Below are 16,596 nucleotides of genomic sequence, written 5' to 3' on the forward strand. Positions count from 1 at the left end.
GAATTGCTCAATGTTTGCAATATTTAGTCCGTAAAAAAACTTCTTGATCCCAAGAGGTGACACGTGGCGGCAGTGAGCTCCGACACAACCCCCCGAACACAACACATCCATCTTTCTACGGATGGACTGGACCGTCTGTGTCCACGTGTCTGTTGCAAGGAGACAAGAGGTATTCACTGCTTCTGCACAGTAAATATTTGTGGTCTTAATGTGAACAACCGAGAGATTCTGGGGGGGGGTGGGGAGGCCAGGAGGTGGATATAAATTAAAGGGAGGAATTAAAATGACAAGAAGAATGGTTGCTTAAATGTTAAAGAGGTTGATGAAAAAGCTGAAAAGTGTTGAAATGGGAGCGTTGTTGCAATGATTATTTCTTTCCCTCTCTCCTTTCACTGTCTGGCCTGACCGGCATCACAGAGGTCTCCCTGTTAACAAAGAATAGTCATAATAAAAATAATCTACAAAGGACAAATGTTTTCGTGAACTCAGAGGAATGGCTGAACTTAACACCATATTGGTTATCGCTGTATCAGCTTTTGACGCCCTGCAGCTCGTCTCGCTTCGCACTGTTTACACACTAGTATATACTAGGCAGGGCTCAACACTTACACGTCTATCTGGCGTACTTTGCATGCAGACACCTCTGACTCATTAAAATGAAATGCACCACATTCAAGGATATGATGCATACCAGATCCCTGTCTTAAGGAGGCAGCAGGGGGAGAGCCTGTTTATACCACCTGAGACAGCACGAACGCCACATAGTCATAGAAACATTACAAAAGTGAGTGCTAAATTAACACCATTGATTTAGATCTGTGTTTAGAAACTTTTAGAAAGAAGTCAAGAATCCAACTGCTTTTATACTAAAACTCCTCTCTAAGAAAACCCTTTAAACACATAGTAGTCAATTGACAGCACAATGAAAATAGTCTTCTCTACCACTGTATCTAATTTTGTTACTATATTTCTCTCTTTGTTGATTTGTTTCTCGTTTTTGGATATACAGAGTAAAGGCAGGCACCCAAATTATGGTTTAGCTGATTTTGGGGTGTGACCATTGACTGTATATAAACATTGACTACTTGTCTCCACGTGCTACTGCTATGTAAGAGTGAAGCCAAAATATCTCCGTTTTTGCTTTTGTGACATTCTTTGCAGCCAAAGTCTGCGCAATACAGCCAGACACCGAGAAACACCCCGTCAGTCGTCCCGCCATCTGTTGGAGGTTTGAGATCTGTTGTCACATGTGTCAATTGCGACATCATATTCAAATCACATCATAAATAACTAATCAAAAACAAACTTGTCAGAACAACGAGCACTTGTGCAAAAAATTACATAAAATGACAGAAACCAGCTTTGGGAAAAGTTTATTTGACGTATACTTTGATGTTTTCAGTTTGGCTCATGTATCTGCACATTGACATTGAGGGGGCAGGACTTATGATATGTACTGCAGCCGGCCACCAGGGGGCGATTGAGAGATTTGGGCTTCACTTTTGAGGAGCTGCCATGATGCTGAGCCTAATCTGTTGATTTTGACAGTTATACAGTGTGCAATGTGTCTTTCCAATCCAATTATAAACCTTTCAAAGTAAGATTATTTTTAATAGCACATTATAAATTAGCAGACACTTTTTAATAGATGCTGGTTTCTGTTTTGGTACAGAACCACACAGGATTCATGTTCTCATAGGATTTTCGTGGTTGTCGAGCAATGTTATACAACTCACCTTTAGTCAGGTATGATATGATAACAAGGGAGCAGTCAGTTAAAAAAGACAAATTAATACAATTACATAATAAACATTTCATAACTAAAACCCTACAGATTATAATTTTCATTCCACGCCCAATATAAACAATATAATAATGGTTCTTCTGTTCTTACCAGTAGTGATGCTCAAAAGGTAAAGTTTTTCATGACTGTGCTGTCAAAGGAAAGGTCATGGGGGAGGTGTCACTAAAATCTAAAAAGGTTTATCGCCAAGAAACATGAATATACTCAGCAAATTTAATTTCCATTGAGTTAATATTTTGTGGAAAAAATATGTTGTTGAAGGCTCTAGATGAGAGTCAGGGGATTGAAAACATAAAACCAGCCAGTGGTTTATAAGATATCTTGTCATGGACCAAAAGGGGAAACTTTTACCTCACAGTAGCGCCTGACGACAGGTCAGAGAGTTACCTAAATCAGGGCTTGTTTTGGACCAACATGTTGGATGGATGGGCTGACTGACTTTCCAACTGACATCCGTTCGCTCCACTTCCAGCACATGGATAAAAGTGGCTTAATACTTAACACTGGCCCTCTATTTGCTCAGCCGTCGTAATTTGCACTTAAATGTTTTCAAGAGTAAATATACTGTATTTCTACCAAAGGAGTGAATTTGGCCAGCTCCTCCATCGTGTTACATAAACATTCTTATGAAGACTCTCTGTTTCCTCTAACTGTGCAAATCCGAATCCCCACAGCATCAATAACCACAGCAGACTGGCTGCTTCTGTACAGTATGTCTGCGTCTCTCCAATTTCTCGTTTCTCAATGTTTTGTGGCAAAAATAAAATCCTCAGTTGCTCAACATGAATTGTGGTCCAGTTCTGGTATAGTTATGAGCAGGGGGCAAACTGCCTAGGATACCCTGAGGACAAACAGAGGAGGGTTTGTGGGGGTCAAGTTCACCCCCCCCATCCCCCACTTATTGCTTAACTTATTGGATGGAAGTTTAGGTTTGTGTTTTTCTATGGTGCGCAGAGAGTGGAAAGAGAGAGAGGGAGGGTGATTCCTTCCCCCCGGAGCCATGCGTCTTTTGTGGTGGATGGATGGAGAGCTTTCAGTGACTGGGCAAAGATCAGACTGGCCCTGTGCCAGACAGAGAGGGGAGGGGGGAATGCTACCACTAACAAGCTCTATAATAAAGATTATTTATATGGAACATTGCTGCTAAGTGATTTACAGCCCATAAGATAGTTTGTGATATTCTGATTTGATGTTATATTAATGAAAGCCAGACAAATAAAACATTTGAAAATTTGATTACAGAGGAATAAAACAGGCAAATAAAATGAGTTCAAACTAATGCTGGGCGGTTTCCCAATTCATCTGTTAAACCGGTTTTAATTTCCCTTACGACATGAATTTTTCATATACCGCCATAATGACATATAGGTGAAATAGTTACTGTCACTCTTCAATAGGCAACAAAATAAATACTTACCGCGAACAGTTTTGAGTACATTGAGAATGGATTCTTATTAACTGTATAACCTTCTTGTGGTAATAACGTTTTCACATAAAAATTAATAACCCACAATTAACTCTCTTTAACTTGGCAAAACACCATAGCACACACCAATCTTATAACACTAATTATTATACATTCACAAAATTATACCACTGAACGGCATGCTGGGTACAGCCAGGTAGCTCCATTATTAAGATTCCATATATTTAGATTGAGATATTGAGAAGAACGAAGCCTTACGTGCAAAAATGGTTATTGTCTTTAGAAATAAATTTTTACATGAATCAGTAAACACAGGAACTAGCCGCATGTTGCAGCATTACAGCTAACTGCTTTGCACGTTGGTTTGTTTGTGTCTGAGGCTGCGGACAGCTCAGCGTCTGCCATGCCAGAGAAGTAGTAACTTAGTAGATGAAATAAAATGGTTTATAGTTTACAAATTGCAGCGATAAAATGACAAGATCCACACTAAACAGTTGCACACTGTAATTCCTCACTCAGCTATAGTGTAGTAATCACATTTTTCTCACCATGTGGAGGCGGTCCGGTCGGCTTCGCTCTTTCTTCCAGTTGATTTTGTGGAGATAAAACTCCAGGACAAAAATGTTGATAAATTCTGTAAATCCATGTGGAGTGGTTACACAGCTGGGATTACTCTCATCTGTAGACACTCATAGATTTTCTGGCAGCAACAGGTCCGACTGTGCAGCACAAGTTTTCCTCTTCATTCTTCAGGACAGCAGTGACTGCTGGGACAGCACCAGTTTCTCAGACGTTACTGTACATTGTCTTTCCTGATGGTCTTTTTTTCCTCCATTCCTTGTGTCTCCTCTTTCAATGGTTTTATCTCCTCTCAAATATAAATGGTTGGCAATTCACAGTGAAATGACTTCCAATCATTCTCATAATAGTTCATATAATAATCTATCATTGCACTTAGATTTCATTACAATCTAACCGCGGTGGTTCGGTTAGGCGGTAAACTGTCTTGAATGTAGTTCCCTATGCAGGTAGCCATAATGCAGCTACAGGGAGAAGGGTCTATCTGAAGTCTTGCAGACCCAAATGACATGCCCAGTGTACTATATGTGTAATGGCAAGGTACAGTACACAATACCCCCCTTTACCCCTTTACCCCTTACCCTAGCCATCTCACTGCTCATGCCTAAACCAACCTAGCGGGATAATCATGTAGATACTTTGAGTCCGTAGGTGTAGATGGACCTAATTGGACTACAGGTGTCTAATTCCTGTTTACTTTAATTCAGAATCTACTCCTGGACTATAATAATCTGCTATAAACCTGTATAATGGCCCAGTCATCCAAAAAAATACAACAAAAAATATGCCTGAATCTTAAAAAATACCATGACACAATGCACTAGTTCAAGCTGTTTATACTTTATATCCTGTGTAAATCTACCAGTGAAAGTGAAACACTCTCTATTCATAACAACAGTAAATCTGATGTTGGGTCTGAAAGTGTTACATCATATGAAGATTTGTGGTATTCAAGGATAATTACATTTAAATAATAATTAGCTGGACAATCATTCAGGTTTTAGACAAGCCTTACACATTAGCTCAGAAGAGACATTTATTAACCAAAATGTAAATTCTTAACATCCATCAATAGTTAACAGACCTACTCCTAGGTTCAACTTTGACCTACAATATTAGCTGGATATTTGAGCTTTTATTTTACATTTTGGCCTCACTTGCTTCGCTTTGTATTTTACTTCCAAATAAAACAGTAGATAATCTCACTCAGCTGTTGGCTTGTTTACAGTCCTGTCTGATCTTCTGCCTGCTCTTGTTTTCTTGTCCTGTCAGGTTTCATGTAGCGATGTCTCCACATTCTCAAACCTCAGCAATTACTTTTGGTGGGCGCAGTGTTATCCAGACTGATAAAAAATGATGGGCCAAAACCCACACTGTAATAAACTGGGATAATCCTTTAACAAGTGAAATACAAGATGAAAAAGGAGGGAAAATAAAGCAACAGGAGGGACATCAATTGAAAGAAAACTTGGCAGTTCACCAAAAAAATGTCCTAGAAAATGTTTTTTTCTGCTAAAAGGCCAAGTGTTGGAGCTGCCCTCAGGTGTTTCGGACCAGTCTTTCATGTCATTTGGTGTTTGATGTTTTTGCTTTTACTGTAGATTGTATACATCAGTCTTACAGTACCATGCGGTGTTGAGATCCGCTTTAGCCCCTCCTTCAACGCCGCATGTTTCTGCCCCTTTTCCGTCCTCTCTCCCCTCATTAAACGACACATACAGGTCTGTAAAAAGCCTTAATTGATGACTACTGCTGCCGTGTTTGTAGGTCAGAGATGCTGTAAAGCAGACATGACTTGTGTTATAAACTGAGGCCACTTTATGCATGTGTGTGTGTGCGTGTGTGTGTGTGTAAAAGAGAGATGAAGGAGCGAAAAGGGAGGGAGGCTATAAACAGAGCCTAATAGGACCCTCCTCTGCAGGAGAGCATGAAAAACAAGGAGCCGTGAAAGAGCCAGTGGTGCGAAGCAGAACCTCACTGTGTCATTAACACCCTTCCTCCGTCCATCCATCCCTTCATTTTTCCTTCCGTCGCTCCATCAATTTTCTCTTTTATTTCTCTCCTCCTCCTCCTCCTCCTCCTCCGTGGTGTCCTACCTCCTCGCCTCCTTTACTGCCTCCCTCTCTTCTCGCCGCCTTTCCGAGCTACTCTCCAGCTACTCGACCGTGTCACCAGGTGCACCAGACCTAAATTAGTCATTTACAGAGAGGTATTCAGCAGACCAGAAACACCCCTTGTTAAATCTGCTCTGATCTGATTCCTTGCCTGAGGACTGACCAGAGGTACCGTGAAGAAACGCACACTTTCAACACAAATATACACTACAAACGTCATCTACTCCTCATGTACCAGAGCTCTGTTTGTGTGCTATTAACCTTTCTTTTTTTTAAAGTAGTGAATTAATTGTTTTTTCCATAAATGTCAGAGCATGCAGTAATAAAAAATGATCATCAGAATTTTCCAGACTGCTTACTGATGTCTTTAAATTATTTGTTTTGTCTGATAAACAGTCTAAAATGTTAAGACATTTATTTTGAAATGTGTATCATTTCAAAATAAATGTCTTAACATAGAGTAAATCAGCAATTTTTCACATTGGAGAAACTGAAATCAGGGAATTTTTCATATTCTTGCTCAATAAATGACAAAAAAAGTAAAATATCAGAATTCACAAAGTCATTAATTGATTATTACAAATATGACCAAGCTAAATGGTCAAAAACTTCCTTTTTTAGTAAAACAACAAAGTGCTGTGATCAGTTTTTATTTATATTTGTTGAACGATGATATAGTTGATACTATATGATTACTTTGTTTTATTGAAAATGCTTTGTTAGACTGTTTCTGCTTCTAATTGTTACACTAATCTAAAAAGTAAGTCATAACCTAAAAGAATCATACAGTAATGAAATCATGAATAGACTGCAGGACAGTTCCTTTATGATTTATGGAAATTTCTTCTGAGGTATTGCTTTACACTGTTATGTAAGTGTGGCGTTTACTGTTACTAAATACACAAGACAGCACTGGTGAGCACTGAGAGCAAATATTCATCTCTGTATTAAAAGAATATTACTAGCAGTGCACACTAACTTCATCAGGTACTGTGTGCCAGCAACTTGCACAACACAATAGAGTATCTGTAAACAAACCAATCAATAATAAACCATTATTACTCAATCTGCAGCCAAGATTTGGGAAAATGTTTTTCTTTTACTGGCAAAGCTTTTTAATTATTATCTTGTTTGTCACGAACATCATCTACTGTAGGGTTGACCGGGGTTACACTCTGTTCTCTCACTTGACTTTTTGCTCTTCAAATACTTCAACTTCTTCATGCTTCCAGTTGTGTCTCACGCATAATTTAAACTAAAATTAATGTCCCCACAGGAATTTAAGGTGGAATGAATTCTCATTTAGCATCTTAAATGGTCGTCTCTAGCGTCCTTTTCGAGGCCTTTGCCCTTCTTCAAATCCAACATGTTTGTCCCTTTCTGTGACCCTCATCCTTCTCTGGAATTTTTCACCGACCCTCTTCATCGCTCTTTAAGATCCCTCCTACTTCCTTTCACCTTCTCATCTCCCTGCTATGCAAGTGAGTGTTAGTATGAATGTCAGTGCGTTTGAGCTGTTGACTGAAACCCCTCCAGTTGTAAGGAGATTATGAAGAGGGACACACGCTACGTGAAAGGTCAAAGGTTAAGGATGGAGGAAGTCAGCAGCTGCCAGTTTTTTGGAAGAGAAGCATCTGTCTTTCTTCCTTATTTTTCTTACTCAGTGACCCGCCAGTCAGCTCCTGCTCCAGATTGTCTTCATTTCGAGAAAATACTGAGTCTGTGTCCATGAATGGACGACATTTGGCACATATCCGTGTACAACTGTATGAGATGTTCACCTCTGGGGCGGTTTTATAAGAGCAGAAACATTCTCTGAATTCACAACAACATATCTGAGGCTACTGTGGGAAGTGTGGTGGTTTAGTGTGTATGTATATGAGCACGTGTTTGAATGTGTTGACGTTTCTTCGCACACACATGCACATCTGATAACACATCCCTCTAATCGTGTCAGTGAGAGTGAAAAGATTGAGGAATTTGGTGACAATTGAAAACAGACCTTTTTTTCCCCCCCTCAAGTGTTGGTGTTAACATGGTCTGATTGTTATGCTACGTCGTCCCGAGTGTACTGAGAACATACTGCGGCCTTTTATCACAACAGTTCTCAGCACACTGACATCTGTAATCAAGGCTCACCAGACTGGGGACCAACCTGTGTTTGTACAGTTGTTTAGCGGTTTGCCTCGCTCTCTCTCGTTGAATCCCAGTGTTCCCGGACTCTGTAATAAGCGAGCAGGATAGTCTCCCTGTCCTTGGGAATCTGAAAGATGTATCTAGCAATTGCGGTGAAGTCATTCTCCTTTGGGAATAGGATTGAATAATAAGCAGGCAAACAGCGATGAAACAGCCACTGAACTTCCTCAGTTTCCTCTCCAAAGACTGCTTAGCATCACATTTCTGAAGTTTCTATTTTCTTGGGATCAGGATGGGGGGGGGTGGTCTGTGGAGGTCTCTTCACCCCCCGCCCCCCCAGATGGAGGATGTGTAGGTGGACAGCTGTGCAGAATCCACATCTCACCACCACCCCCCCCCCCCCCCTTTTCACTCAGTAATCCAGCTGGAGAGCAGACTAGACTTTGATGAGACTGTGGTGATATGATTTAGAGCCTTCTGACATTCCACGATGGGATGGGATTCCCAAACTTTTTTCCCTTTTCTTCAGGTGACCCGTGTATTGAGGTTGAAAAACTCCTGTGACCTACTCCATCACTTCAAACACAGACATCTTGGTTTTTTAATCTTTGAATATATGAGGGCAAAGTGCATCTGAAAGTGCCAAAACCAGAGCCAGGTGACAGCTGTCTGTACGCTAGCTGTGGGATTCTTCTCAGTAGAGTCTTGTACAGTCTGAAACTTGCGTCTGGAAGATTCACTTTTAAACAATAACAATAAATAGCTGAAATAGTAGTTTTATTAGTGCTGGAATGGCTCCAGTATCATCCGTAGAGACAATGCAGCATGGAGTATTTTTCTCCAGAACTCATGTTCAACATCATTTTCTCTTGTTAGTGTTATCACAGAGAGTTCAAGGATTTTGGAGGCATCGGTGCTTAAGTCACATGTGGTAGCTTCGTGGACCTCACAGAGTCATCTTCTCTTCTCCTCACATGGTAGAGTACTGATACAGTTGGGAAACTTCACCATCTGGAGCAAAGTGAGTGGTGGACAGATGCTAGTACTCTCTTGTTTTGGCGGTTCATCACTTAGGCAACCATACTGTACTGTAAGTGCAATGATAGAGCTGGATGTAGAGGTGTGGTCCTCCCTATAAGACATATATATACTCTTTACATTCTTCATATTCATAAATACCACTATTTTAAGCTCCACTGGTGGTCCAGATGAATTCAGCCTGAGATGTATGTCAGAGTGAGATTAATGTATATACTGTACAGACTGTGTTTACCTGAAATGAAACATTCAAACCGGGCACCAGTCTCTTCACGTCTCCGTCAGGCTCTTCCGTCAATGTGTTTGTGTTTTTGCGGTCTAGACTATACATTTTAATTGTCCATTTCCATTGTCTATTTATGCACCTCAAGTGCGCATGGGACGTCTCAGCGAAAGGAGTGGAAAGTTCCCTTGCATGTTAACATTGTTTTCTCAGTGAAAACCCCTGGAATTTAAGGCCCAACTTAACAACATTTCTTGTGTGAGGGCCTTTGACCACAAGCGGCCAGGCCTCTGTCCAGATTTAGCAGCCCATTCACAATATTGCTGCACTTCCTCTGTCTGCATTGTTTGGCTTTGAGGAAGATGACAGACAGAATGAGGTCAGGACGTGAAAAAAAAAATATTGTAGAAATATTTCTCACTTTTATTGTCTGCTTTACACATAATGCCAAAGATGTTGCTCGCTGTGTTAGCTACAGTTGTTATGGTGCCTAAATCTAAGTGTTGTTTGTTATTTATGGAAGAAAGACAAGTGTGGTAAAAGACACAGTTATGTTGGTGATTGTTTTTGTCTATCCACTGACTGGATAACCATTAAAGGGGTGAGTAGATGCAGGTAAGATATAGAAGTGAAATGCCAAACATCTGGAGCCATACTTGAGCAGCTGTAATATCATGACAAATAGAAATCAGTAATAATAAAGAGCAAAAATCTTCATCCAACTAGGGCTGAATGTCAAATCTCAATACTTGAACCAAATATCAAACACTGAAACATGGTCCAATTCTGACTCTTTTAACTATAGACTGTATCTTACTAGGACTGAATTCTCTATTTAATAGTGATGCAGCAGTTTCACAGGGGGAAAATGGGTTAAAATATGTTTTGTAATAGGTGGCAAAACTCAATCCTATATCTTATTAGTTTATTTCTCTACTCAACATGTCAAACTGTTTTTTTCACAAGGTTGAAAAAAAGGATGTGGCATTTTTTAAGCTGGAGAACTTTTTATTTTGTTCTGTTATAAAAACAGTATGTGGACAGATTGAAGTCAAGATCAATGAAAAGTCCTTTACCTTTTAATTTGACTGGATGTCTTTTTTGGTCACCTCAGGTTTGTCCTCTGAATATTGTTGAGTACATGACCTGAGTTTCTGTTCAGACACCAATCCATTTTTTAATACCTTCCTTCGAGAACACATTTTTTACAAACCTTTTAGAAACCAAAGTTTTCAAATAAAAAATGCTATCTAAACACACATCAGCAGCCATACAAGAACTTTTCCTACATATACAGTAACTCCCTAAAACTGACCACATTTTGACTTAAATCATGAGCTCAATCAAAGAGCAAATAAACAAGATGACAAATCTGATCAGCAACTGCTTCTAAGTAACAGGAATGAGGTTTTTCTCTATTTCTCTCCCTCTTTTTCAGTTTAAATGGTTTCTGTTAAAGATCACATGGAGCAGCAGTGTGTGTATTAGTCCTGCATGGATTAGCATGCGTTTGCAAGCACGTGTTTGTGGATTTTGTTGAACTAAGCAGAACATTCCCCCTCTGAGATGAAAACCACTCTTTCTCTGCCTCTCTCTCTCTCTCTCTCTGTTTGTCACTGTGGTGGAGGAGGCAGATGTTCTCGCTCTCCCTCTGGATCTCCTTTCATCGTTTCCTTCCCAGTCTGTTTTTAGGCCTGGCTAATCGAACACAGCCCGTCCCAAGAGACACCCAAGATTCTCGTGTGATAGTAAGTTTGGCTCCCGGGTCCAACATGTCTGCCAGTTTAATTGACTTACTTAATATTAAGAGAAAGGAGTTTAACAGATGAACTGGCATCCGCTCGGTTTTGTCCTTGTCTTTTTCTATTTTATGTCTTATTTCATCCTAAGAGAGAATTTTTCCTGTTATAAATGACATGTTTAGTGACAGGAAAGACATGAGCTGTGCGTCTGTGTATTTCAAGGTTAAGTTTGGACATCCTGCTGTTATACCTCTGAGTATGCAAGGTCCATCTCTTAATGCTCTCTGACTTCCCCAGCTTGTTTCTGACACTCAGCCATAAGTCCGTTCATTCCTGCTGAGGACGTAAAACTTTAAAAACATAAATCATAAATATATCATTTCATTTTTTAAACTTAACTTTAGTTTTTCTCAAATGTTACTTTACTCAAATCTAAGTAAAGTAGTGCATTTGTTGGGGAGTATTATCAGACGTGGAATAAAACACTAGTAACATTTACAGTCCTGTGGACCGTTGATGCCGTCGTGACTGAAAATGAACTATATTTCAGTGTTAATTGTAATAAAGTGGCATGTCAGCCAGTGCAAAGGTGTGGCTAATTGACATGTTTTTAAGCTGAGCTCTATGGCCCGGAGGAATAAGCTACAGTATGTCTGGCTTTGGCTACACAAGCGGCGCTTGTTAGTAAGACTAATTCATTGTTGTTTTTGGTGTTTTTCATGGGATTAGTCGACAGTAACAAAATACAGCAAACTGCCAGACGTATTCTTTAAAAGGAGGCAGCGCAGACATCAGGTCAGTAGTTGAAGGGAGTCAAAGTCAGCCGCCACGTTGTAGGAGTGATGGAGATACGCCTCGTTGGCAAAATCTAATTCTCATCTAATAACTCTGTTTTTCTTATCTCTCTGTCTCCACTCAAAGATGATTACTTGGCCTGCTCACCAGTTTCTTTATTAAAGTAATATTTCTCTTTGATGTAGCAGTTTTTTTTAAGAAGCCCTTTAGCTTCATTTTAAAATGAGACGCCATGAGATTCAGACAGAATGAATACCAGTGATGTTATGATACGTCATTAAATGTGATTATTAGTAATTAGGATTGCTCAAATATTGATTTAACTTTGAATAAATATCTTCTGATTGTAGCGGCTGGCTAAGATCATTATTGCATACAGTAGTTCTCTTTGACCAGCTGCTGTCCCTCCATGTGGTTACAGCCAGTCCAGAGACAGCAGGCTCTTTCTGTTTTATGGTCATCTGGCCTACTGATGCTCCACTTCCTCTCTAAATGAAGGGTACAGTGCAGCAGCGTCACTCTGAAGCCACAGGCAGTAAGTAGATGGACCCGAAACGAGACTATTGGCTGCTGTGTAATTCAGACTAGGTCCAGGGTCCAAACACAATTAGTTTCAGTATCTGGGGTCTGTCTTCTGGCTGAAGTCATGGAGAAGTGATACATTTTTAAAGGAAATTCACACAGTTTTCTCCATGTTCACCTTCCAGTTTTCCCTTTTTTATTTTAGATTCATGGCCACTTGTTATCCCTTCTTGTTCATCCCTCCCTCCTTCCCTCCCTCCCTCCCTCCCTCCTTCCTTCCTTCACCTGATTCCCGAAGCCAGAAACCAGGTCTGCTCTTTATAACTCTGTGTGTGGGTGTGTATGTGTGTGAACATGCATCAGTCTGTGTACATTTCTACCTGCCAGCACACGCTACCTGCCAGGAATTGAAATTTTATATTTTTTTCGATACAGTGTTTCCACTGTTGCGCTTCGGGTGAATTATTATTCACATTAAAAATAACTAGTCTTCCTGTAAACCTGAAATGAAGCTGTAAAACAGATTCCTGGGGACTTGAACAGAGGGGACACTTTAAGCTGTCATCCTGTCCTTAGTAACAGGCCTCCTGTGAGTGTCAAAGTCACAGGATGGATACGCTGCGTAACCTGCTTTTGTTATCAAATGAAAACTGCGGACGTATGCATACACACACACACACACACACACACACACACACACACACAAGTATTGGAACTGCACCAGTACATATATACCACATGTTTTTTCTGTGTATGTCCTGTACAGTATGTTTGTGTTTGATGTGGGTTACTGGGTGCGTTTGGGTGCCAGCAGCCGGTGCCTAACATCTCCTGGCTGACCTGCCGCTGGGTTTCAGCTGGGAGCGAGGAGAGGGTGGTGAGAGGCCAGGCTGGCATTGGCTCAGCAGTGGAAATTCACACCTGGCCTCTGGCTTAGCAGCGAGTAAATGAGTTGTGAAGAATATTAGTGCTGCGGATTCTCCGTTGCACCTACAGAGCGGCTTATAAATAAAGCTGCTTGTTGAATGATTCTTTGACATTGTGTACATAAGCTTAAAGCCCCTAAACTGCAGACCTTTGAACTGCTTTAAGTTCACTGAATAAAAAGTGATATTATAATTAGTCTCGCTGCTCACACTAAAGGGGTTTGAATCCCATCAGATATTCCATATGGATACAAGTTTTTCTGTATATTCTTTTTCCATTTATTAAAAGTGTATAAATATATATTTGGGTGTGGATTGAGAGAGTTTATGATTTTCTCATATTAAACTTCCTAAGAAGCTGAAACTCCCCTTTTCTCTCTGTAACTTGTTTTGATTTGGAACCAATATTACAGGTTTATTTTTCCAATGCAACGCAATCCAAGGCAAACGACATTTGGATTTGCTTGACGACGTTACTCATAGTTTATTGCCCGGAGAGGAAATGTTAATTCTCATCTGTTTACAAATTAGCTTCACATGTTACTTATGTAATACATTGTCATGTAATTCTTTAGTTTAGCAGTAATATGTGAAGCAATGGTCACAGACAGCAGTCTCATCTAAAGAAGATCAAACGCATGCATTTAATAGACCTGCGTCATTTGTGGTTTCTATTAATGACAGAGGGATCAAATAAAAGCCAAAGTGATTTCTCCTTATTTGATGTGTTTTGATGGCGAAATGCATTCTTGATGAAAGATTATAGATACTACCATAAATCTACTGTCATCAGTTCAGCAAATAATTTGGCTGTAATCCCTGAGAGTGTTGTCTTGACTCTAATTATTGATATGAAACAGTAAGTGTGAAGCATCTATAAAGAAAACAATCACATCTCTGAAGTTGCCAGTAATCACAATATGAATGTCATTAAAGATATTATTAGTTTAGTGCATTTTCTGCTGCCTTTTGAAGTGGTTTGGATTTGCGGGAACAAAAACAGCAAGGAGGAAAATTGCTTAGAAGTAGGGGGAGCAACTGATAAAAGGTTTTCCCCGCTAAGTGCGCCAGTAATCATCGAGAGTTATGGGAATTATCAGCACAGCAAATTGCTTGAGTGAAACTACCCCTATAATGTCAGATAAGGGCTGTTGTCTCTGGTAATAAATAAATAATCATAATCTTGAATTTTGGGGCTAATTTAAAGTAGTTCATTTTAAAATATGAGATAACTGTATAGCAGTTCATTAGAATGGCGTCACAGTGATTTACATTACTGATCAAACTTTTAATAATCTGTAAATTACGAACAATCCCATGTGAAAGTAACCTTTCAGACCCCCGATAAGACCATGTCAGCGGTGCAGTCGTTCATTTTCACTCCTCTGTGATGCACTGAGAAAAAGTTTCTGTGAAAATGTTGATTGAAGATGAATGAAATGAAACAGTTGGACGCCCTACATATGACCTGCTGCTCCATCTTTACAGCATGTCCTCTGATCTGACTCAGGTGACGCTAATAGGAAACACACTGTATTATGTCTTTGTGTGCATGTGTGAGCGCTCACAGGTGATCAAAAGGGTTTTTTTCCTTAATGTAATCCATATGTGCCGGCATGCAAACCATAAATGCTTTTTAGATGCTCATAAACCCGTCTTTGATTGTTGCATTTCTTTGTAATAAAAATATTTTATCGTGTTCGGAGTTACAAAACAATTTTTCCCCTGCTTGGAATAATTAAGATGCTGAGCTGAACATGCCTTTTTTTTTTTTTTTTTTTTTTTACCTAGCCAGTGAGATAATTTTGTCATTTCTGCCACATTTTCCACAGCTACATGTCCAGACATGAATATGATCAAAGTGTTCTCATGTCTGTAAAGCTGTTTTTTCAGTTTCAGTCACGGAGCCTTTTTAGCTTCCAGTCATGAAACAGTTTTTCATTTCAACTTAATTTTCTCTTTCATATGTGTCCATCATGAAGTCTTTCCATACAGCTGTCCCCTTGTGATTTTTCCTTGTGTGTGATATTACATACATTTATATTCATTTTTTCTCTCTCCATCTCTCCTTTTCCTCTAACAGTGTGTCCACCTGGCACCTATAAACCAGAGGGAACACCAGGAGGTCTGAGCACCTGCCTCTTATGCCCAGACCGGTATCACACCTCTCAGCCTGGCAGCACCTCCCTCAGTGACTGTGTCTGCAAACCAGGGTACCAGCAAGTAGGCATGACCTGCCAGGGTAAGAGGAAGTGATCTGTTAACTGCATCATAAAATATATATGATTTAACAGAATGGGTTGCAAAAGCTTTTACATCTGTTGTGACCCCCTCTTGTCATCCAACCTATTGTCAATAAAAATGTCTTTCCTATCTTAAATGATTAGTTTCACCTTTCTGTTTGCAACTGTTAGCAGTTAGCATGAGCAGTAATAGGCCTTGTAGTTGAAAGATGAAGGAAAAATCACCACATACAAATACTAGAAATATAATACAACAAGAGAAAAGCCAAGAATAAAGACGTCTCCAGAATGTTTAGCCTTTTAAATTTTATTAAGTTGACCAAAGCTGAAAATAAGAGGGAAAAAAAAGAGATGGGATTTCCATTGTTATGCTTCAAATTAATTAATACTTTGTCTTGTGTAGGTGGAGCAGGTTTTATGACTGTTTGATGACCCTTTAATGACGCCCTTTTAGAAACTATAGTGCGGTTTGAATACATCACTTACAAACTAGAAGAACAGTTTATTGGCTCGCTACGGCAAGACTGCTCAGAATATAACGTCCTGTTCTCTCACAGCAAGAAGGTGCTGGGCTCGTTCCCTACGATGGTCGACTCAGGCATTCCTGTTTTTGAAGTTTGCATGTTCTCCCTTGTGATCATTTGAGGTACCCTCCCTTCCTCTTCCTTCGCACCCTAAATGAAATTCACATTAGGTGAATATTCCTGCCGTTGCCCCTTAATCGAAACACTAGCTTCAGACCTGGAGTTCATCCCTGGGCGCTAGACTTTGGCGATTCACTGCTCTTGGGAAGTTTGGATAGTAACGGAAAAAACAGGGAAATCACTCTAATATATGTACTTATGTATTTTGCAAACAACGTATCCCTTGATAATATCTGTCAGGAAAGAAAATCTCTCCTTTCTCGTGCAGACTTCAGCTAGTCTTCTCACGCTGACCCCATCAAGTCAGCTAATTTAGACCAGTCGGATCGCGACTCAGAATCCATCCAATTGGAAACTGGAAATACTGCGAATTTCAGGCCTTATGAGTCATGAGTAACTGTTTT

The 16,596-nt window shown here is 39.9% G+C and overlaps 1 protein-coding gene across 1 annotated transcript in view; it reads left to right on the top strand.

The window, feature by feature from the left end:
• svep1 (sushi, von Willebrand factor type A, EGF and pentraxin domain containing 1) overlaps positions 1–16,596 on the top strand; it is a 104,239-nt gene that overhangs the window by 35,936 nt on the left and 51,707 nt on the right. The window contains exon 4 of the mRNA XM_053342908.1: positions 15,389–15,547. Coding sequence (XP_053198883.1) covers positions 15,389–15,547 — 159 coding nt within the window. The remainder of the gene's footprint in view (positions 1–15,388; positions 15,548–16,596) is intronic.

The sequence above is a fragment of the Scomber japonicus genome, chromosome 22 (assembly GCF_027409825.1).
Source record: "Scomber japonicus isolate fScoJap1 chromosome 22, fScoJap1.pri, whole genome shotgun sequence".
In the NCBI taxonomy this organism is placed as follows: domain Eukaryota; kingdom Metazoa; phylum Chordata; class Actinopteri; order Scombriformes; family Scombridae; genus Scomber; species Scomber japonicus.